The 24436-nt window shown below is 41.0% G+C and overlaps 1 protein-coding gene across 2 annotated transcripts in view; it reads left to right on the top strand.

The window, feature by feature from the left end:
* LOC105354394 (uncharacterized) overlaps nt 1-20891 on the top strand; it is a 45050-nt gene extending 24159 nt beyond the window's left edge. Inside the window, exons 2-9 of one of the 2 annotated variants that reach the window (XM_011477215.4) lie at nt 9999-10200; nt 11699-11753; nt 11927-12017; nt 12114-12517; nt 14082-14246; nt 14546-14707; nt 16854-16988; nt 19749-20891. In XM_011477215.4, the coding sequence (XP_011475517.1) occupies nt 10070-10200; nt 11699-11753; nt 11927-12017; nt 12114-12517; nt 14082-14246; nt 14546-14707; nt 16854-16988; nt 19749-20267 (1662 nt within the window). In that variant the 5' untranslated portion in view covers nt 9999-10069 and the 3' untranslated portion in view covers nt 20268-20891. The remainder of the gene's footprint in view (nt 1-9998; nt 10201-11698; nt 11754-11926; nt 12018-12113; nt 12518-14081; nt 14247-14545; nt 14708-16853; nt 16989-19748) is intronic. The other variant, XM_011477216.4, reaches the window with a different exon arrangement.
* The last annotated feature ends 3545 nt before the right edge of the window (nt 20892-24436 follow it).

Raw genomic sequence — 24436 nt, forward strand, 5'->3', positions numbered from 1 at the left:
ACTAAAGGGCTTACTGGCTGTTGTCTGTTTGACACCTTGCAATGAAAATAAAGTTAGGAAATTGTTTATGGTACAAAAGAAGTCAAAGAAGATGAATAGTAGGTTAACAGAGACCTAAAAAATAAGTTAAAAAAATTATATAAGGACACTAAGTGCACAGTTCCTGCATTTCAAGGACACATTCTCTGCTACTTTTCATTTCAACTCCATCTTATTGCACAGTTCCTGTTTCGCTCCACAGTATTTATCCTTGTTTTCTTAATTTAGTGCTGGAAGCAGCTTGATAAAGCTTAGTTTAGTGTGAAGTGCCAGCAATAAATGTATGATTGCTTCTTGCTGTGCTTACATTAAAAAAAAAAGAAGTAAATTGAAAAAAAATGTTTTTTTCCAAATGTAGTTTAAGCTGGGAGTTAGTTTTAAAAAAAAACTATTTTGTAATGAAACAAGTGTTCTGAAATGTGTGCTGACTCTTTGATGACCTGGGCTCCTCAGTCAGTAGGTCCGCATGTCGGACTTGATTGAAAGAGCAAAGCTGTGGGATTGTGAGTGCCATGTTATTCGTCGTCCAAGTGACATAAAACACCAGATCCTTTTATGAAAAAAATATACAGAAAAGTTGCTAAACCATGCAGCATCAATGACAAGTTGTCAGCTAGTCTGCAGCTCACCTTGCTGATGACGAATCTGAAGAGAACGATGGAGGCGAAGCTGCGCCGAGTGAGGAGAAATGGAAGCCTAGCCATGCCTCCAAACAGGAAACAGTTATTTTTACATTATAGTGTTGGAAACAAATATTTATTCTTACTGTATAAGTTTAAAACATGGCAACAGAAAAAATAAACAAAACATCACTCAGACATCCTGTTCACAATACTGTAGCAAGTTTTGAACTATATAAGCTTTTTGTAAAACGGACAATATTTGGTAGAATAGGCAACCATAAGAAAAGCTTGAGGCATGACTGTGTTCTGCTTGTTGTCTGTTTCTGCTGATTTTTGCTTCATTCTTTCCTGAAATGTCTTCTGAACCATAGTTTTTCTCATTAAAAAAAACACCCAAAATGCTCCTAAAGTCACCTATCCAAAGTGCAAACAACATTAAGAGGATGCATGACACCCCCACTCAGACTGAACCACATTAGTTGCCTGTTAGGACATACTTTACTCAGCAGCAACCTGTTGACCGTTGGGGCAGTAGAAGAGAGCAAGAGCAGTTTTTATTTCAAAAAAACAGTTCTTCGACCTCCTGTCTTCGTGCAGAAGATCTTAAATGAACACTTATGTTTGTCTTCAACTAAAAACAACATATTTGTCCATTTTTCATCTCCTTCGTCTCTTGTGCAGTTCAGCTACTTCTCATTAAAGCTGGCAGCAGCTTGATAAAGTGTTTCAGTCTTCACCGACCTTCAGCAGCTCTCTCAAATGACCCTGATGTTAACTTAGCTTCTTTTCACTTTTAGTTTGTTTCCATGGACTTTATGACTCATATTTAGATGTGACTGAGATGCAACTGTGACACAACTGTCACAAAAAAACAATAATTTGCACCTTGACATAATTATATTATAAACACACCTTATTTTCTGTGAATTAAAACTGAAGTAAATTCATTTTCTAAAATTGTAATTTTTTTGTAAATTATTTTAATACAAATTCAAGTGAAATGCTTATTTGACCACTTTAACCGTGGATTCATCGGATAAGACTGAACTGGAGGAAGGGAGAGCATGATGATAAAAGAGAATAAAAACAGAAAAAGTTGATCAAATATAAAAATGGCTGTCATCAACTGAACATTATGAGAACAGCTGATGCTTTAATAAGGATTTTGAGATTCTAAACGAGCACATTGCCTCAGTCAGTCATATTGTTCTTACATTTTTGTAGTATCAGTAACATCCATGTTTGCTGCATAAACCTGTAGTGTTTGATCAATGCCACGGCATTGGCACATACCGACAAACTTGAGTGGACTTGGCCCTGGACTCAGGAAATGACCGAGTTCAATAATTACCTTTGGCTTTTGAGATTTTTTGATTATAAATATATAGAGTATCAGGTAACATTTTTAAATTGTACCTAATATTTAGAGATTAGATACTCTAAACATTTGATCCTTAAATAGTCATTAAGAAAAAGGATGTTGCCTGAAGCTTTCAGCAGACTCTAAACCACATTAGTTCTGCTCATGTGATAAGAGCTTGTGTGCAGGACAAAAAGCTCAGCAGGTTAAAGTCCCTTTATGTGGCTGCCTGTTGTAAGTCATTTTAGGAAACACACTACATCTCTGGGCTTTTCAAAAGCACGAACAAGGTGTTTTCTTGGTGTGTGAGGCTTGAACTTTGTCATGCAGCTGATGGTGAAAAGGCCATAGAGGTTAACCTGCATCGTCTCTGTTCCTGCTTTCTTCAGCGTTTCCCCATCACTCTGAGCTGCTGTATGCAGTTTAAGGGCAGAAATCCCGCTGGACTAGTGTGGTCTACAGCTCTGAACCCGCTGTGTTGGACAGAAATGTTGTCCTCTGTGCTCTCTGTCCTTCTTTTCCTGTCATCTACTGTCCATCACTGACCAGAATGACTGGCGTGCTGATAGAGGGATTGACTGATTTGGCAACAGGGCATAAACAGGATCATTTTACAGCTTGATATGACACACAGACTTTAACCAAGACTGTGAATTAAGTGGCTCTGATAGTTGCTGTCTTAAGTGTGTGTGTTTGCGAGTAAACACTCTCACTGCACAGCATTTCAAATTTCCATCAGAGCAGTTGATTTTAATTACTTTGTTGGATTTGTGCTAATGTAATGACAGAGAAGGAAAGATGCACGCAGAGTGATGCTTCTATCCGTTCAGAACTGCCCTGTCCAGTAATGAAAAATGCACCAATATTGATTTTGTTAATCCAATGCCAAAAGAGGGATTTTAGATGCTGGGCTTTGTCAGAAAAATGCAAAGGCTGTCATCTGGTAAATGTGGGACTGATCCAAAAGTTCCTGAATGTTGTGATTCATGTGATATTTAGCTCCACTATAGTAGAATATGTGTGGTATGACTGTACAGGGGAAAACAAGAGCCTGAATGGTGAATGTCACATATAAATTCCTGAGGATGATGTGAGCAGTAAACATGGGTGGATCTGTGATACATTAGTGTTGTTACATGAAAAACTACCAAAGGCAGATCCATTCATCCATTTTCTTAACCTGCTCTATCCCTTTTGGGGTCACGTGGTTGCTAACCACCCTGGCTACTGTTGGGTGAAGGTGGGGTACAGCCGGGACAGGTTGCCATGCCTGTTGCAGGGCCACAGTCACTCCCACATGCACTATTAGGGATACTTTAGAGTCACCAGTTAACCTATGAAACATGTTTTTGGACTGTGGGAGGAACCCAGAGCGCCCGAAGAAAACCCACGCATGCACGGGGAGAACATGCAAACTCCACACAGAAAGGTCCCAGCCAGGATTCCAACCCGGGATTACTCGTTGTGAGGCGAGGGCGCCAACAATTGTGTCACCGTGCAGCCCCCTCCAAACCAGATGTTTAATCAAAAAATGTACCAACGTTTCTTGCAGCATAGGAGAGTTTCAATTTGAAGATTGTAAAAGTCATTTCTGAAACTTGACAGATCAGAGAAAAATGAAATAAAGTGCTGCTTAAAGACCCACTCTGATGAAAAATCATGTTTTTGGTGTTTTAACATGTCCTTATGACATTTTTCTAATGATGCAGGACACATATGAAGAAACATGGACTTAAAATCGCATTTCTGAGTATTCCGTTGTGAATCAAAGCAGATGAAGAAAGGCTGTATTAAAAAGAGCCCCATAAACCACATACTAATTTTTAAAAGACCTTGGAAACACATAAAATATATCCAAAGGTGATCGGAGTGGGATTTTAAAGTGTTTAAGGATGCATGTGTGTCTGACACAGTAAAACAATCTCACTGCTCTTTCATTTGGAAAAATGTCCTGACAGGAAACAATTTACAGTAACATTATTTTTACTGCCCGGTGGCGCAGTGGTTAGCGCTTTTGCCTCACAGCGACAAAGCCCTCAGTTCAAGTCCTTTCTGGGGGACCAGCACCAGAACATCAATGGGGGACCTTTCTGTGTGGAGTTTGCATGTTCTCACAGTGCATGCGTGGGTTTTCTCCAGAGACTCCGGCTTCCTCCCACAGTCCAAAAACATGCTTCATAGGTTAATTGGTTAATCTAAATTGTCCCTAGGTGTGGATGTGAGAGTGCGTGGGTGTGTGATTGTGGACACTCTACCCTGTGACAGACTGGCAACCTGGCCGGGAAAGGCTCAGCCCAGTGACCCCAAAAGGGAATAAACGGAAGAAGATGAATGAATGATGAATTTTTTTATTCATATTTTTTAATCTATTTTCAGTTAAAGAGACAGTGATTATATCCTACATTTTAGGTGAAATGTAAATTTGCTTTTTATAAATTAACTGACTTAGTGAAATTTTGTTTCTGTGTGTTCTCAACATTCAGATTTATAAGCAGAAATAATGACATTGTTTCATAATTATGAAGCTTAATGAAGCAAAATGTTTATTTCCAGTAAATAATCTAAGTTTGACCATGTGCACAAAAAACAAGATGGCACAACCAAGGCTTCAGAATTGCAACTGAAGCCTTGGTTGTGCCAACTAAAACACAGTCACATGACCTGGGCAGTACAGGAAGTCGTCATGCAGAGATAGAGCGGTAGACTTCTGATCAGACGGTTGCAGTTTCGGTTGCCACCTTGTGCCCATGTGTCAGTGTCCTTGGGCAAGACACAAAACCCCACATTGCTCCTTGTGGTTACAGGTTAGTGGCTTGCATGGTAGTGTGTGTTAGTGTGTCAATGTGTGTGTGCATGGGTGAATTTGACTTGTGACCGAAAAGTGCTTTAGGGCTGCATTAATTGAGAAAAGCGCTGTAAGTACAGTATACGCCCTCTCCCACGAACCCTTTTTATAAAATAGTGTTTGCAATAAGTTGTTTCCATGGCCCGTGGCTTTTTTTGTTATAACCAAATGAAAACATTATGATAGGACTCGAAAGGCCCAGACACATAAGCAGCTGCGGATTGAACTCGGTGAGTGTGATTGTATCAGACATATATCTTAGCGTGTCAGAAAAGTTGCATGTTCCTGCAGCTAATCCACATCAGTTTACATTAGTTGTATGAAGTACACAACAAGTCTCAATGCGAAGGCAAACAAAAAAAAGTCTCTCTAGGGGCTTGGTGCTGGGAGGCGGTCCCTCTGGTCCTGTCTCTGGGTGGCTGATGTCAGGTTGTCCGGTGGGTGGAGGTTATCGGGCTCCTTCTCCATGGCTCTTTGTGCTGCCCTGCAGCAAACATACAGTTAATGCGTGTAGAAATGCCTGATGATGCGTATATTTATATACAGTTGTATGAGTAGTTCAGCATCAATTTATCAACATTATGTCAATATGTGTGTGTGTTCATTATTGTGGAGGCAGTGTTGTTCCCTTTTCAAGATGTCCATCCATTCAGCGGTTCCCAGAGCTTTGCACAGGTGGTTGGCCGGCTGCCCTTCCTGATACAACCCTGTATTGTATCCGGGCTGGGGGCACAATACTGTCTAACCATGTAGTTAGACAGTGTCTAACTATGAAGTGCCTTGCCCAAGGACCCACACTGGATAAAGCTCATTGCACCCCTGGGAGGCAAACTCTGGTTTCCTGCACACCAGTCCTGCACCCAGCCACTGAGCCATCCAGCCGCTTCAATTTGTGCAGAAGATATGTGTTTTTATGTTTGTGTGGTTATTTGAGTGTTGTTTGTGGTTGTGCACAAAAATGCAGCTCTTCCGTAAACATTTTTTCATGACAGTGATAATGTTAAGCCTCAAGCAGACGTTGTCTTTTATGCTGCTTTTTTTATTTTTGTGTTGTTATTTTTCTGTACTCTGTTAACTGTATTAAGTTCCTTAGCTCCTTTTTTTAAACCCTTTTCTCCTCCCTGAAAGAAAAAAAACTAAAAGAATTAAAATAAAATTCAGCTTGACGTTTACAAGAAAGCAGCATGACTAGACTTTGCTTCTTCTGAGGTAAACTTAAATGTGTAATTTAAGCTGAGTAATTACCTTCCACACTGTGTTTAAGCCTTAGGAAAGCATTTTATGAGTCGACAATTATTGTTCTTCTCAATAAAGAAAAAGCCATTGACTCTTTATAAGCTAATTTCAGTTATAGTAATAGAAAAAAATACAAATCAAATAAAAAAAAATGCATTTCCTAAGGTTAATTATTGCTAACTTAATCTTTTCACTCTGTTTTAAAGCTTGTTGAAACACTCTGTCTAAATAGAAGTATAGGTAATTCTTCTGCAAAGAAAACCTTTAGGATTTCAAATGTTTTAACATGAGTCACTTCTGTTCAGCTTCTCTGTCCATATTCAGTTAAAGCACTAATTACAGTTTACTGTAAAGCAATCCAATCCTTAAAGTATTGCTCAATCAGCCTATGTTTATCTTTCAATCTTTAAGGAAATACTTTATAAGTGTAAATCTCAAACGTTTTCAAGCTGTTATATGAATAAAGTGTTTCATATTATTTCCTTTCCACCACTTATTTATATAGATGGTTCATGCAACAATTATAAAATACTTTCATGTGTTTTTTTATGTTAAATCATCCAACAAAAAAAATAAAAAGCTTTTGTTCCACGCTTCTCTAATATGACACATGGCCCATTGAGAATTAAAAAAAGAAGCCAAGTGAAAATGTATTGGAAGCCTCTCTTAGAAATAGTTGCAAAATTAGATTTTCTGGCCAATCTATTTTCGGCATCTGACATGAAAATCTATAATTAGTTCTAGTTGAGCAGTGTTTGAAAAATAATACACAGTCTGCCAGGAGCAATCGTCCAATTTGTACATTTTGACAGTTAGTGAGTGAGCTGCTTTGTTAAATGTTTATATAACGCAGAAATTGTAGGTCTGTGGTTGTGCGTGTGCGAGTATATTTGGTTGGTGCTGTGTCGTCTGGTGTGCGATCCGAGAGGAAACCTTCCACCCTGTAATTGTGCTGCACTGGTGCATCCTGCCTTCCACTGCTGCTTGCATCCGCCCTTTGGTGTTTGCACCGCTCACTTCTCATTCATCACTATTACCATCACTATCTGTGTCAAAATCATGGGCAACGTCTTCATCATAACGGCCAGCAGCAGGCATCATGCTCAGCGTGCTGCTGTTCTAACTCATCATTTTGGCTCCGAACAAAAACAAAGAATGATGCAGAAATAGACACTCGCAGCGCAGATATATATGTCTGTGTCAGGCGTGCTGCAGGGGCGTCGTGCGTTGCTAACTGCAGTCAGAAGCTGCCTCTCCTCATCCCCATCTCATTGATCACTTGCGAGCTTCGTATTTTGTTAGCATGTAGCCAGACATGTGCTCCCTCCTTGTTCCGTGTTCGCTGGCGGGTGAGAAATGCACCCCTGGATGTGTTTTTTTCTTTTCTTGACTATTTCCAAGAGAAAACAAAACATGCTTGCAGAAACACTGATGACCTCCTTCTCGTCTTCTCCTCCTATTTTCTTCCTCCCTTCCTGTTCTCATCTCACATTTTTCCAAGCTTCCCTGCATCCCTTTTCTCTTCCCTGTCTTCCATATCCTGCCACTGCCTCCCCCCCTTTTCCATTTATTTATTGCATCCTTCTTGTTACTTCACATTTTGGTGTGCTCCCCTCTGTCTCTGTCCTCCCCCATTCTCTAGCATCCTCCCGCGGCATTCTCTCTTTTCATCTCCCTCACTCACTCCCGTGTCTGATCAACTCTCCCTTCGCCTTCCCTTTCATTCCCCGCCTTGCTCCCGTTTTGCATCCCCACACTGTGATGTACTGTACCCTGCCCGGCTGTCTATTACATGAAGGGCTGTATGTGGCCTTTAATTAATTTGCCGTGCATCACCTCACATATCTGCAGGGTCAGACAGAGATGGTGTGGATGAGAGGAGAAATAAAGAAGGTAAATAAGAAAAAAGGTACATGTTTATCTCTAAGAAACAGAAGGCCGGATTCAGATCCTGTGGTGGTATATTCCACAGTCTCATACCAACATAAACCGCTTTATGTGGCATTCCATGGCCTGCTTCTGCTCGCTGCTTGCTTCACCAGGTCAATTTGCCCTCTAATCTAATATTAAAAAAAACACATCGCTGCCATTGTCTGTTTCCAGTGGAATGTAAAGTATGCTGTGTTTATTTCTGCATTGCATCAGCATAAGTGTGTATAAACGTGTTCAGTAGCAACATTCTTTTATATGGTCGGAGTAAGTTGTTGTTTTATGTCTTTTAGACGTTCAGATGGTTTAACAACACTATGAGCCATTTATAATAATATAAAACTGGAGAACACAAAAAAGGATATTTAAAAATTTGCTCAAGTTGCAATTATAAAAACTTGGTTTCATCACAATAAATGTTACCATAAATAAAAACAATAAACACAACTGCACAAGATTAATTATTGTTATGATATTCTTTCATTTTTTAATCAATTCTTAAATTAATTATTTGTTGCTTTTTTATAGATGTAATCCTACAAACTCAAAAGTGTACTAAATGATTAACTTGATCACAGTTTTTTAACACCGGCTGAACTTCAAAGATGATTTTGAAGTATTTTGTCTGATAGTAGTTTGTCAGATATCCAGATTGAATTATCATCTATCTATAGTTCTAGAATAAACCCTTATCTTTGCCTTGCAGGCTCACAAATCAGAACCAACACCCAACTCCATTTGGGGGGGTACAGAGCAGGTATTTTTGTTACTAGAATGTGGCATCATATTGTATATTAGTTATCATATCATACACATAAACTAGTGGATACTAGTCTTAGAAAAAGAAATCATGATTTGGACAATGGGTCAGGCGGCGGCAGCCCCATGACCCCGAAAGGTATGTTGCAGGTTTAGAAAATGGATGGATGGATGGATCATAGATGTGGTTCGATAAACTGCTATGAGTTTGATGCTGATATATACTTTAATTTACCATTTTTCAGATTCATCATTGCATGATAAAGAAAAATTTTAGCTCACAAACTGTCCTCATTTGAAAAGAATAGAAGGAAACCGACAACCACTTTTTTATTTGAGTTCAGTAGTTGCTGGAAGTTCTAGCTTTATAACCACTGTTGCTACAAAGATTATACCCATCGTAATGCAGAGAGATCTTCTTTGTTCCATCATCTGTGCATACAGTGCGGTGGCTAAGGTGTGTTTTGTCTGCTTTGGAAACAGAGACAAAGCACCGTGGGTATCTGGATTAAGGGCACTTTGTTAGCCCAGCTGGGTAAATGTAGGGGATTGCACCTCAGAGAGATTTAAAAAATAAGAATAAAAGCATAAAAGAACTGCTTTGCAACAGTCAATTAAGCTTCTGTCAAATACAATACTGGAATTAGGAAATATACCACAAATATCTGCTTATTTATAAACCTTTTGATGATGTAGTCTGGAGTAATCAGATCCTTTTGGAAAAATCTCTTCTGAGTCAATCTTGTCTAATAACCATGTATGACGGATGATTGCTGATGCTGCCAAGGAGAAGAAGGTTTGGACTGAAAATCCTCTGTGCAAGTTTACAGTTTTTGCTGGTTTTAACATCGTAAGATCTTCTTGTTAGTGTTTGAGTTGAAAGTGTTCTTTCGACTTGCAGTTTAATCAAAGGTTGATGGTGTCGTTTGATACTTTTTTAATTGGAAAGGGGGAAGAGTGTGAGGAAATCATTTTCGACATGCCTATACCTGTTTTCTTTTAAGGTGTTCTATTTTCTGTGCATTATTCCAGTGGGTTAAAAATAGAAACTGATATGTCAGAAGGAGACAGTGACAAAAAAGCAAGAGTTACACACACAGTGTTCGCCGTCCTCCATGCTACATTTCTTCTGTTACTTCTTATCTCTTGTGCCACTCATGACTTGTGTCTCTTTCCTCCGTTCCTTTCTTTTCTCTTATCTTTGCAGTTTTCCCGTGTGAGTCGCAGCACTGGAGCTTGAGTGAAAGTGACGTAGTGAGCAAAGACGGAGTGGGTGTCATGGAACACGACAAAGAAGCAAATCCAGAAGCGCCTACCTACCAAAACCTGCTGCTCCTGGGAGCCATCGCAGCAGCCTCTGCGTTTGTGGTCACCATTCTCATTGTTCTTGTCTGCGTAGGTTGCCAAAGGTAAGCGTGTCAAAGAGCAGTCAAAGTGTGGAACAAAAGTTCAAGAGAAAGAGAGCAGAGAGAGCTCTGGGTTTTGTTTTGTTCCACTGAAAGCTTTCCATGCTGTCTCCCAGATCCCTCTCAATATCTTCTCCTTCTTTTATCTGTCTCCACTTCTTCTGAAATCTTCTCCTCTCTTCCTTGTCTTTCCTCTATCTCTTTCATCCCCTGCTCTGAGGGGAGTGGCAGTAATGAATGTTAATAGGTAAAAAAGTGTCAGTTCAGATCGAATGGGGTTTGCAGGACACTAAGAAGGCGACTGGCCATCGGAGCAGCTTCACAGAGCAGACACGGCAGCATGGGGACACCCCACGGTTTAAAGGGGATGGCGCTCTGAGTTTGGGAGAGCAGTGGAATAGCCTTGCCTTTTTTTCCCTCTCTCTCAAGAACCCTGAGGGACCAATCGGAGGCTGCACCGTGGCTTTGTTGCCATGGGATACACTGATAAGGATGTAGAGAAATGTCAAACCAGCTTATGTCATGGAAATAAAACCCTACTGCTGTACCAATGGAAAGAATAATGTAGTATAAGCTCACTGCTGGATGTTGGAAAGTGTTCAGCAGTTTGCCAGTCCAAATCTACTGTGTCATGTACAAATCCACAGCCGCATGCTATCCTTTTTCTCCACATAATCATAAAAATTAATCTTTGCTTGTGTTCAGATTTCTAAGTTGGCAGTCTGAATCAAGTATTACAGAACTTTGACTAGATATGTGCCGCGATGTCATTACTAATTTTGTGAACTACAGTTCGAGGAGAGCTCTCCGCCCCTTGTGGCGTCTTAGGGAAATGACAGCCATAGGCTTGCAGAGAAAAGTTGCAAATAACTAGTCTGATATTTCTGTCAAGGAACTTGCATGATGAAGATGACTCAGGCCTTCAGCACCTGTTTGCAAACCAAACACCCAGTTTTCTCGCTTTGCTGTTTTCTCCAGCAGTGCAAGCTCAGACATCCTCAAACTACAAAGTGAGCGGAAAGAGGCTCAGGGTAGAGCAGCTTTCACATTTACACCTGCACCAGAGAGCACATCGCCTTGCTTCATGCCGTCTGTGTTGTTGCACCATATCAACTGTTTCCTGTAGCCGCTTTTATCTCCAGGGATCCATGGTGATGCAGAACCGTTTTTGAGATGTTTTTTTTTTTTTAACCACAGGCTAAAACCAGAATGGAGCAGAACACAGCAAACATATCTGCCTTGTACCTTTTTATTTATGTGCTGTAAACAAGGGTGGGGATCTTTTTTATTTGTCTTGAAAATACATTCAATGAAGGTCAGTTTAGCTTTGATTAAAAAAATAGAGTCCCTCTGTCTTGGAGCAAACCTCTGCTATCATCCAAGGACTTTTGTGTCTTACCCAGAGTTGGATTCTGATTGTATCTCTCAGCTCTAAGCGTGTGTATTTTTTCTCTCTGTCTACCGGCTTGTGTTGACCTCCCCCACTTTGATGCTGTATCAGAAAAAGCAAGAGCAAGCACCCCCCAGCTGGAGAGAAAGGGACATCTGTAAATTTGGTGAGACATGCTGTCATTTTTCTGCCCCCGTCCCCAAACGCCCTGCGTCCCTCTTTCTCTGTCATTCCACTTCTGCTTTTGCCTTTTATGTGCTTTTGTTTACACATACGCCCATGCATGTTTTTGCATGTTTTAAACCTCCATGAATTATTCTGTGTGTGTGTTCGCGACAGCAGGGTACGCTTCGGCATCCAAAACTGAACTCCATGAGCAAATCTGACACCAGGCTGCATGAGATCAATCGCTTTCCTTGCAATGGAAACTGTAAGTGCCGACTTGACAGTTTATATGTGATAATTACTTTCAGAAGTTGCACGTGTCTGTTGCTCTGATGCCCTTTTTTTTTTTTTTGCTGTGCAGCTGTTAGTAAGAGCCGCCCTGCCAGTATGGACCTCCTGCTCCTTCACAGTCGGCGGTCCCAGACAGACTTAAGGCCATCCCAAGGGCGCCAGCTCCCTCAGATCCCCTCCAATCCACAGGGATCTGGTCAAGGAGGAGACACAGGAGGGGATGGAGGAGGAGGAGGGGAAAGAGGGGAAGGGAGGGAGCACACCTACACTGAGGTCGGCCTGCGCAATAATCCCACCCCCACACACTACCTGGACGACGGCCTCTATGAAAGCGTAGGTGTCCGGGAAGGTGACGCAGGCCCAAAAGCCCCCCCTGCTCCGCCTGCCTCCTCAGCCAACAGTCCAGCACTCAGAGAGGCTCCAAGCCCCCCAGCCAATGCAAGCAGTTCTCGTCAGGGAAACGGGCAAGGGAATGTACGTATATAAGCATGGAAGCCAAATAGTAGATTCCCCTTCAACTTTATTCTTCTTCACACACTGTAATGGATTTATGTCGATTTACTTTGTCCTGTTGAACAAAGCAAAGTATGATCATGTGTCAAACTCTTGCTGGACAGAGCTGTAGCAACCATGAAAATCACAAAATGTTCAAATAAAAAAAGTAAATATCTGCATGTTATTATTACAGCAGCTTAAGCAGCTAAATGTTTGCTTTTAGGTTTCATACATAATTAACCAGTACATGTACACTCTCCAACCACTTTATAAGGTACACCTTGCTAGTAATGGGCTGGACCCCTTTTGCCTTCAGATCTACCATAGTCCTTAACAGCACATATTAAAACAAGGTACTATAAACATTCCTCAGAGAGTTTGGTTCATATTGACATGATAGCATGACTCAGTTGCTGCAGATTAGTCGGCTTCACATCCGTGATCAAATCAAATGAAACTTTATTTATAAAAAGCTCTTCTCTTGCGCTCGAAGCGCTTTACATTTAAAAACAAAAATGTACACTGTTATTACAGTCCAGTGAACTCATTGTCATGTTCAAGAAACCAGGCTTTATGACATGGCGCGTTGTCCTGCTGGAAATAGCCGTCAGATGATGGTAACACTGTAGTCATAAAGGGATGAACATGGTCAGCAACAATAGTCAGGTTGGGTTTGGTGTTGTAACCATGCTCAATTGGTACAAAGGGGCCCAAAATGTTCCAAGAAAATATCCCCCATACCATGACACCACCACCAGCCTGAACCGTTGATACTTAGCAGGATGGATCCATGCTTTCATTTTGTTGATGCTAAATCCTGACCGTACCATCTGAATATTGCAGCAGAAATTGAGACTCATCAGACCAGGCACTGTTTGTAGCCTCTGTTTCCTCTTCTTAGCTGACAGGAGAGTCACCTATTTTGGTCTTCTGCTGGTGGAGCGCATCTGCTTCAAGGTTGGACGTGTTTTGTGTTCAGAGATGCTCTTCTGCAGACCTCGGTTGTTACTAGTGGTAATTTGAGTCTCTGTTGCCTTTGTATCAGCTGGAACCAGACTGGCCATTCTCCTCTGACCTCTGGTATCAACAAGGCATTTCTGCCCACAGACCTGCTGCTCACTGGATATTTTCTCTTTTTTGGACCATTCTCTGTAAACCTTAGAGATGGTTGTGGGTTAAAATCCCACCACATCAGCAGTTTCTGAAATTTTTAGACCAGTCCGTCTGGCACCAACAACCACGACAAGTTCAAAGTCACTTCAATCACCTTTCTCCCCAATTCTGATGCTCAGTTTGGACTGCAGTGGATCGTCTTGACCGTGTCGACAGGCTTAAATCCATCAAGTTGCCTTTTTTTGATTTTCGCATTAGACATTTGTGTTGACGAGCAGTTGGACAGGTGTGCCTAATAAAGTGGCCAGTGAGTGTAGCTCTTAAGTGTGAGAAACTGTCATCTACTCTGGCTATGATTCTAGATTTTTGCCTTAAATGTACTAATGAATCATTACTTAGATCTATGTTGTCTTTTTTTTTTTACTTTCAGGGTGTCAAAGGAAATGGCAAAGGGAATGGCACCAATAATGGAACATTGACAGGAAGAGGTAACGGGACAAGTGGAGTAAACCGCTCCCCTCTATCCTCTGTCAACTCTCTGGCCATTCAAGATCCATCTTCAGCCGAGTATGCTTCCATACGAAAGTTTATGAAGGTATTTAGACGGATGCTATCTTACAGGATGTTTTCACAAAATGGATAACATGGAAAACAGAACATACTTGTAAAATAGCTTGTAAAAAAAATTCTGTTTCCAGAATTTTAAAACAAATACAAAAGTTTTTTGTGTATATGCTACTCAATCAACTATATCGGAAAACCAGTTAACATCACTTACAGCGTTATTTATTAGTATTATTAGGACACAATAAAGAAAATAAAAACCTTTTTTTTTAGTGCCCTTTTCCCCTGAATTCACTAATTTTAGGGTTTTCTATCATATGACACAAACAGGCTGACAAGTTAAACCGGAAGGAGAATAGTGGAGCTGACAGCCAATCTGACAGCCAGTCGAGTGTGAGCGATTCACCTTCTGCTGCTCCTCCTGCTCTACACCGCAGTCAGGAGATCCCACGCAAGCCGCTGGAACCATTTCATCTCCATTCTTTCCCAAAGGTACAGCAGTTTTTTCTCAGCAAAAACCATAGGCATGTTCTAATCTAAGCTGTCTTTTTTTCCTCAAATGTAAGTGGTCGGTTTAACCACCAGGGGAGGCAGTTCACAAAGAAATGAAATGAAAAACAAGTTCTCAAGATAAAATTCAGTTTTACTTCATGCAAGTCTTGAAATTTGGTTAGTTTGAAAAAAACAAAACAACACTAAAGAAAAAGTCTACTACTGTCCAAAAAAATACTCTCCAGAGTTTGGGTTATGTATGGCTGTGTTTGTGTAAAAGTGAATGGATTTCATACTGAAGACGGGCTTAGATGAAGGTGGATTATTTACCGTGGCGACCTCTAAAGGAAGTGGCCAAAAGGCAAAAAAAAAAAATTAAATAATTCAATTCATTTTTATTTATATAGTTATATTTTACAACACAGTTGACTCAGCGGGCTTCACTAAGAAGAGTTAAATGTTAAAACCTCTTGGTTCTGAGGAGGAATCAGAAGGAACATGACTGAATGGTTTTTAGCTTTTCCAAACAATGGCGTAGAACTTTTTATTCTTTTTTGGGATAGAACCTTGTCTGTTATCCTGTCCACTTCTCAACTTTTACATGCTTAACCCCGGAGAGTGTGTGCATGTCTGTGAATGCATGTGTCTATTCCACCTGTGGGTTTTAGCACCACAGCACGCTGTGTTGGAGCAGAGATGCGAAGGATGGATTATGTAAGAGCTTGGCAGGCTGCCCGGCTGCTGCTATGTGTGGATATGAGTGTGTAGGGGTGTGTGTAATTGTGTGCATTCGTGAGTGTGCATGCTTGTTGGTGTGTGTTATCTCTGAATCTATCACCAGGTCCATCTAAGAAGAGCTAACAGGTAGCCAACAGCCAGCATGAAGATAAATATCGTGCACATATTGAAGCCATTTACTCACTTGTGCTCTCTGCCTGTTATTACTAACTCTCTCTGCACAGAAGGAACACATAAATTTTAATCATCCTCAGCTGCATGTCCATACACCACTTGGTGTTTTCTAATTGACTACTAATTGGTCTTGATCACCAGTAGTTAAATGACACTTTTTAAGAGCATTTACTGCTTTAGAGTAGTCATTTAGTACTTAAAAAACATCACCATTTAACAAAGTCTGTCATTTGCTTTCTTTCTTTATAGAGACCCATGACCATTTAGATCATATTTTTATTGCAGGGATCTACTGTAAAAGGTCTTTTAATTATAATTATGCAATTTTTCGACAAAAACCAAAAACCTGTGTTGTTGTTTTAGGACATAGTTTCTGCAGAGCAGCAGGAGTTCATTAGAAATTCACCTCTGAATTGTGGGCGGGACTGTCGGCGCAGAGTATGTCCCCTCTCATTGGCTGAGAGCTCAGAGCAGGGAGGTTGAGTGTATTTTCTAGGTCACAAACTAGCTCTTTTTCAAACAGCTTTTTTTGGTCTGCTCCTGATTCACAACAATTTTAATGAAGAAATACTTAGAAAAGCTATTTTAAGCTTAATTATCATAATTAAGAAAATGTTACTGAATGATGTAGGACATTTTTCTGATGTTCTCCATCGTCAGAAAAATGTCACAAGAACATGTTAAAAACACCATTTTCATCTGAGTGGGTCTTTTAAAAACACTGTTTGCTATCTGCCTTCTGTTTTCCAGGAAATCATGTTGAAATGAGCAACATCAGCAGAGTTTCTGTTTTGGAAACAATGTCTGTCAGTGGGTCGGCCTCCATATCAGCAGGATAGATAATTTAATGAACATATTTGCATAAAACCATGTTGGTCACAGAACAAACAGGAGCTTATTAAACAGTTGCAACTTGTAATAAAAAAGCCCAAACACTATTTTGTTAAGTAAAAAAAAATGTTAAACTAAATCTTTCTGTTGCAAAATAGGAAAAAAACTTCAGTGATTAAGAGCAGCAGCTCACATTGATCCCATCTTCCAGGTGAGTCAATGCATTTTGACCTTGAGAGCTAAGCCACACAAAAGCCTGATTCACCATCTAAAGTGGAACATGGTCGTTGTGTCCCTGCCTAACAAAAAGAGTAGAAAAATCTATGAACTTTTTCACAAAGTCCACAATCTTTATGGTGATAGCAGCAGTTGTCTTAGATCCTTGTTTGACTGTTTTTCTCAGGAGGCAGTGTTCATGGGAAATGGGGAGCAGTACATCTGGAAACCTCCAGAGGACGACGACATTATTACCTTGCACCCACCGCCACTCCGTGGAGAGAACATACAAGGGCAGCCATCTCCTCCGACTGCAAAGGAGGTAGTAGGCGTGTATTTGCGTGTATGTGTGCTAACCAATGAGTGAAGGCTTGTTTGGTGAGTGCTGGGGAAAGGAAAAAAAATAAACCAGGGATGCCTGGAAAGACATGCAGGCGAATGGATTACAGCAGTGTTTACTGCTGGGGACACCCACTTGATTGGGCAATTCGTCACAACATTGCTGCTTGTAACCTGCCAATCATGCAGGGTTTCTCCTTACAGAAGCGGTTACATTACATAGCTCTAAAGCCCCCACCCTTCCCCTGAACCTTGACCTCAATCTCCCAACCCCCCTCTCATCAGTCTGTCTCAGCAAACACGTAGACGGACCAGCCTTGGGTATCACCTGCTTCCACATATTAATCATCTCAGCATTTGTGGAGCTGCTGGTTAAAGGTTTTGCCTTTTTGCTTGCTCAGCGCAAGCTGACAGATCAGCCATGACTGGGATGTGGGCTACACACTGACCCACATACACATCTATCCATTTTCCATACCCGCTCATCCTGTTTAGTGCTGCAGGAGGGGCTGATCCTGTCTCGGCTGCCATTGGCCCAGAAGCGGAGCACTCAGAGGGAAGTCTGCACACGCCAGTCATGTCGCATACTCCCACATGCGTTTCCACATGCATTGACTCCACTCCCACTTTTTCGATCCCAACCCCCTCTCAATCTTTGCACTCTGCTGGATGAAGCTGCACACTGAGAGCGTTATTAACAGTTTGAGAACTTTGTTGATGCCTGGGGGTCAGGGCTAGGCAGTTGGGGTAGAGCGGTTTATCCCTGAAATAGACTCCCGCCTATTATTAGTGCCTACTTCTTTTTCATAATCCACCTCTTCTGCTCTCCTTAACAAGTACCTCAAGCCTATTTTGTTGAACCTTTTTGCAAAGCAGGTTGTTCTGCATAAAAGCACAAGTTAATTAGTTAAAAAGTAATTTAGCTATTTTTATATATAGTGGGACACTTCTTTTAGCTGTTAGATTTTAAAATGCTGCATGTGGAGATTAAAGGGTTAAGGTTTTGTAGTTCAGAGTGGACCTAAACTCCTGTTCTGTAAATCAGACTGGTACACAAAGAAAGCATTTGACCTTGACTATTCTCTGTGCCTTTCTTTTTTTTTCGTCTTCAATTTCTTTGTCTTTAATGTCTCTTTTTCCGCTTTTTTGTCTCCAACGCAAATTGTGTTTTTCGTTGCAAGAGAATGCTGTCGCCCTGACATGCCCCTTTACTCTGGAGTCTGTCAGTTGCAGCCGTCAGAAAGTGTTAATTTTCCACTCCCGACTCTGGAGCCCCCTCTCTCCGCTCCACTCCCTTCGCAGCTTATAGGCGGACCAGCCTTCCTCATGCAGTCACGTTGCAGCGAGCATGTCTGCCCACACGAATATCAACCACTAAAACTCTCTTTAGGATGTTGTCTGCTCTGAAACAAGCGGCCAAATCTCTCCTGCGCGTTGCTTCTTCCAAAGCCTATGCTGAAGGTGTCACTTTTTGAAGCCTTCGTCTAGAGCAGACGTAGAAACGGAGCAGAAAGAAGTCCATGCTGAAGGGAGGGGGAAAGAAAACACAGCGGCAGCCTTCCTCAACAGCTGTAGCTCAGTTTTGAAATCCCCATCATCTTGTGACTTCCTTCCTCTGCTGCACAGAGCCGCACACTTTGCGTCTACACACATACCCTCGTTTGTGTGCATGCAGACACGGCGCACATTTATAGCATACGCCAGGGTCTTTGTTTATTCAAAAAGGTCACACAAGAGATTTGTGGGGGCTGGGTCTGGATGTCACTTCAGATCTGCCTGTGAAACACGACAAAAATGAAACGGTGACAGATTTTTTCCAGACAAAGTTACATGGCATTTCCCCAACACAAGCAGTGTGTGACAAATATATTCAATGTGAGCACAGAAACAGTGTAGTCGCTTGTTTCTGAATTTAAAGCTTTTTTTATTTTTTTATTATTTTAAGTAGGAGAAAAACAGTTATTCTGTGTATTTTTGTGGAGTGTGTTTGTGTGGGGGGGTGTTGTTGAAAGTCAGAGAAAGTCTACCAATTTGGGTGTGAACACAAACGGTAAACACGATCATGCCTCACAATCCTCTACTCTTGTGCCCCACTGGTGGAATTTTGACACAGAAATGCCAAAAGGTCACAGCACTGGTTTATCTGAATTCCTTACAAGACTTCACACATGCTTTCTAGTTGTGGGTACAGATATCACTATAAGAAGTTAGGCACATTGGCACACACAGTTGTACATGAATGAATGATGGTGCACGCTCACACATCTGCAGAACATTCAGCAAAAAAAACAGAAAAAACTCTCGTAAACATGGCCTCCTTTAAAGGCAGTCGGGCTTGAGCAAAGGCTCATCCTGAACACTGAAATCATTCTGTTTTTCAGCACACTGGCTGTCGTCCAGATCTTTCATACCATGGGCTGCTGGGCAGTTGCCAAAGCAGTTGTGGTGAAATTTTAACAGGTCCATCCCCTGCAAAGCTAACTCTCTCTGCCTGGAACTGGCTGGACTGATAACACAGTTTACACTGTCTTAGCCTATCTGATCAAAATAGGTCAGGTTACTTACAGCACAGAGCAAGCTCTGTTCACATGTGCAAGCTGCTGTGGACAAACACTCATATTCAATCATCTGTCCACTCCGGCTAAGCTCTGTTACATGTTCACACATTCTATGTTTATGGGTGACAAAAAACTGCTGATTATTGACTGACACCTCACTGCTCTTCTCCTGGATCTGTTCTCAGATTGCAGACACCTACTCCATCGTGTGTAAATCGCAGAAGAAGAGACCTCCGATGGAACACAACGGAGCAAAGACCCTCCCACGCTCCTTTGGTGGAGAAAAAGGAAACCAGGGTTCCCGAGGCCGGGGCAGAGGAGTTCAAGGCCAGGCTCGCTCCCAGGAGGAGCCGTGCTATGAGCCAGTAGGTGACAGGTCCTGGTCCACCCCGGTGGCTGAGTCAGACCCTGCATATGCTAACGTTGACACCCAGCGAAAACGCGAGCAAGGGGGAGCCAATAACAGCACAAGTGGGGGTAGTGCCACTCTAAAGAGAAAGAAGCTTATGACCCAGCAGCAGCAACAAGCAGCACCAGCGGCTCCTCAAGTCTCAGGACCAAACGCTCCCCCTGTCAGAGGCCTCCCAGGAGGAGAGAATTTCTATGAGACCATCAGTGATGTAAAACAAGGGGCAAACAGCGCCAGCACTACCACCATCTTCACTTTCAACGATGGGATGGAGATGTATGTGACTGGCCTGTAGCTCTTTGTTTGGCAGTGGCCTCTGAATACTCTTGTACAGGTTCAAGAGGTCTTTCGGTTTGTCGAGCAACAGGTTACTGTAAATAGACACAAGGCAGGCCCTCTATTGTTAGTCAACTTGAGGATCCATTTTGTGTTGACATCAGGTACAAACAGGGTCTTAATTCAGGTTCAGACATCCTTTCATTAGTGTGTACTTCAGAACCAGCCTAAGCCTAGTCCAGCCCAAATACTGACCAAATGCTTATGAACAAAAACAATGGGGAAAAAAAGGAAAATACAGCTTACGTGTTTTTGTCACTGACCATATTCACTCGCTTGTGCACCATCATTTGAGTTTTGTGTGAACACTGTACTTAAAAAAAGAGTACGTGGTGTAACTCACTGCCTAACACAAATACATTTTAAATATAAAGAAATCTGCATGCATTGAGCAAACTCACATGAAAAAAAGTGTAGCAATTGAAAATGGATATTTATGAAGTGTAAAGAAGTCATGTCACCAAAAAAAAAACAAAAAAAAACACACTCATGCCTCATCTCTGATGACATAGACATAGACAAACTTGTCACAGACATTTGCGGTGCTTCTCTCTTTCGTGTCAAATGTGAAACGGGTTCAAAAGCACACTGACCTGCTGCCAAGCAGACAGCATTGTGGAGCGCTGTGCAAACATGGGCCTTTATGTAAGCCTGCTCACATACAGGAGTGGATGACAGTTTTTAAATCCAGTCCACAGGACTTCATTGGTGGACCTGGAAGGTATCAGTAACACCTTTCATGATAACAATAGAAAATGAGTTCTCCTCAATAATGGAACTTCAAATAGAAAAAAAAAATGCTAACTAAGATTTGAGAAACATCTGTAGCCTGAGGAATGTTGACACACCCAACACACCCCCTCTTAGACACACATATTTAACAAAGTCATGCAAGATGAGTGAGGAGGACAGGGGCAGTGAGTGGCTTGAGCAAAAATGTCTCTAATTCGCAAGTGAGACTTTATAACAGGGATAAGGGATAGACCTTTTTTTCTGTTCTAAAGAAAAAAATCAGAAAAATATGATTATTAAAATATTGTTTAGTATAAAATGTCCTCTGGGGATTGTAAATAACTGATTTTATGACCATTGTAATTGTTGGACTGGCAAGCTGCAGGACTGCTCGGCCTAACTGTGCACTGGAGGGTAGAGGATGTATTGCGGCTCGGTTCTGATTTACTTTCTGAACTCCAGTCAAAGCCAGAACCCCCCGCTTAGCTCACCGGATTTAAAACCGTGGTAGAAATTGTGGCAGAATGTTTGGATTCCAAAGAAAATGAAAGCTGAGCTGTGGATGCATGAAAATAACCATCTAGTGTCCTTTGGAAGGTTTTCTATTCTCCTTCTCCCCAACTTTGTTTCCACCCTCAGTCGTGAAATCTCTTCCATTATAAACAACCTTCTTCCCTGTTTGCCTTGGGGAACATTAAAAGAGGAAAAAAATAAAGGAAAAAAGGACAAATTTTGGCCTAAAAAATAGATTTCTAGACAAGGGGTGATGAGCCTAAAAACGGCTCACTCACATCGAGACTAACTGGTGTGTAGACAAGTTAGTAACAGACATCTATAAATACTACTGTGTGTCCAAAAATATGTACAATATAAATGCACACTGTATTTTAATGCACTGTTTTTTTTAGCTTACTAATGATAATAACATTGGTAAAATAGCTCACACCACTGCCATGAAAAAAGTATGTTTATGTTGTGGGTGCAGTTTTTTCCTGCTTGATCAAATATGTGCATGCTTTGATGTATGGAGATAAAACCTGATATTGTTTGACTTAGTTCACTTTGTTTGCGACTCTTCTGTTTTACCTTTTTGTCGTGATGCAAAGTCAAATTCACTTTTTTCAGCAATTTAGTTGAGCAAGGTGAAAGAGAAGGAGGTGAACATGGCTAGCAGTGATTGTTCTTGACTCTTTTACAAGGAGGAATGGTGGAGATGGGAGGAGTGTGGCATACACAGCTTTAAAAAAGCTGGATATGGATCACTGCAAATGAACACAGATGCAGAAGACTCATCATAACACGTGTTTGCATGTTTTAAATGCAGACGAACCCGAAAACACAATGCAGTTCTCTCCCGCCGGTTCAATCTGTGCATGTTCTCCCACTCTCTCCTTGTAATTTGTCCTAAAACCAGCACTTCTTCTTTTGCCTCACATTTTCTCCCATGCTGTACAAAATAGGGCCTTTGATGTCCAGTTCCAAGGGACTTTGGAGGGGGGGGGGGTGATATGTGGGCTGAGAAAGGGGCAAGGGTTGTGGGTCAAGTCAACCCTAGTCTGATATCAGCTATTCACCAACAGCTCAGCTACCGTCTGATATGAGAAATGCTCAACAGCTGCAATTCCTTAGAAGTTCCCATGGAGCCCCACTTAAACGATGCAAATTGGCAATCGCTATCACACTCGGTTATTTATTTATTTTCTGTGGCTGTCACCTAATGTGTCAATTTTTCTTTTATCCTGAGAGAAAGCACTGATATGATAAACTTTATTGAACGCTGTTAGACACTGAGTGTGACAGATGTTCATTGCACAAATATTAAGATGATGTAAATGTGTAAAATACTCTGTTGCTGTTCTGATGTTGTTCTATTGTAACATACAGTATACTTGTTGACTAAAAAAAAAGATATTATCAAAACACATTGTACTATGTGGATGCAAAATGTTTCATGCTTTCCATGCAGATACAAATGCTGTTTAACTGTCTAATCATATAATTATGGGCCAATACTGCTGTGACAGCTGTAGCCAATGTTGTATGTTCTTAAAGCACAGGGTTTAGTTTGAAAAAGAATAAATACGATAAAATATAGTGTGACAGTGCAGATATGCAAAAGATTGTAATGTTTTATATGACCCTTCATAAAATATAAAAGTGAGTTTTTACTTTTCTAATAAAGTGGCACATTATACCATGACTGTTTGTGTAATATTCTATGATACAGGTAAAATACTAAGCATCACATAAATACCGTTAAAATCCCACTCCAATCATCTTTTGCATAAGCATTCCCAGTGGTCTTTCTATAATGATTATAATGTATTTAGGCAACATTTAAAAAAAAATGTTGTTTTCTTGATGTTAAATGGCATATACTTACACAGGACATTGTCTCTGCAGAGCGGCAAGAGAACCTAGCATTACCGGAGCAACAAAAATGGCGAGCAATATGAGAACTTTCTGGCATTTTGAGCCATAGGCCTTCAGTTTACAGCCAAATGCCAGCTCAGACATGGAAAACAAATACGTGCATGGATCTATTTGTCTGTGAGTGGATGCATCAGAATGGAGCAGGAAGCGTGTGGCCCTCCAATTGTAGCCCCTACATCACTGCTACAGGCTTTTCACAACTGCATTTTTTTTTGTCTACCGACAAATCAAATTTTAATCTTAAATTAATATATGTCCTCCATCTTGAGAAAAATGTGAACAGGTTAAATACACCAAAAACACAATTATTATCGGAGTGGGTCTTTAACTCTCACAAGAAACTTTTTTTTTAAGTAGAGTAATACCAAATATATGTTGATTTCCTTTCATCTATGGGGTCTAAGTGATCATAGTTGAAGTATTCCTACCAATTGTATAGGGTTTAAAGAGATCATGCAGTGCAATGTTTTGTGAAAAGATATTGCATTTTCTTTTTTACACCTTGAAAAATGATCAGGAATCTGTTTGAGTAATGCAAAGCTTGGTGTTTGGAAACCACACAATGCAAACAAGTTAGGATTCAAAATCTGTAAAGCTAGATTTACATGAACCTAATAATTTGTAAAAATATTTTTTTTGTACTTTTAGGAAAGACACTTATTTTTTTTAATAGACAACAACAAGTCTTGTGTCTTTGAGCTAACCGTTTACTAAACTACAGTTTGTATTACACAAACATATATGCGCAATTCGTTTGGAGGCCTGGAAGCTGCCGTTTTCTGTGGGCTCAATCTGTTTTTGCCTTGCACCGCGGCTTGTCGTCGACAGAAACCGGCCGGTAAACTATTGGTCACGCCCCTTCCTCTCCGCCTAACAAATTGCTCCGATTAGAAAAAAAATATGATTGACATGTCTAAAGTAGCCAATCGGATGCCGCCTCGCCGTGGACGCGTGCCAATATGC

The sequence above is a fragment of the Oryzias latipes genome, chromosome 7 (genome assembly GCF_053564925.1).
Source record: "Oryzias latipes strain Hd-rR chromosome 7, Olatipes_Hd-rR_3.1".
NCBI lineage: Eukaryota > Metazoa > Chordata > Actinopteri > Beloniformes > Adrianichthyidae > Oryzias > Oryzias latipes.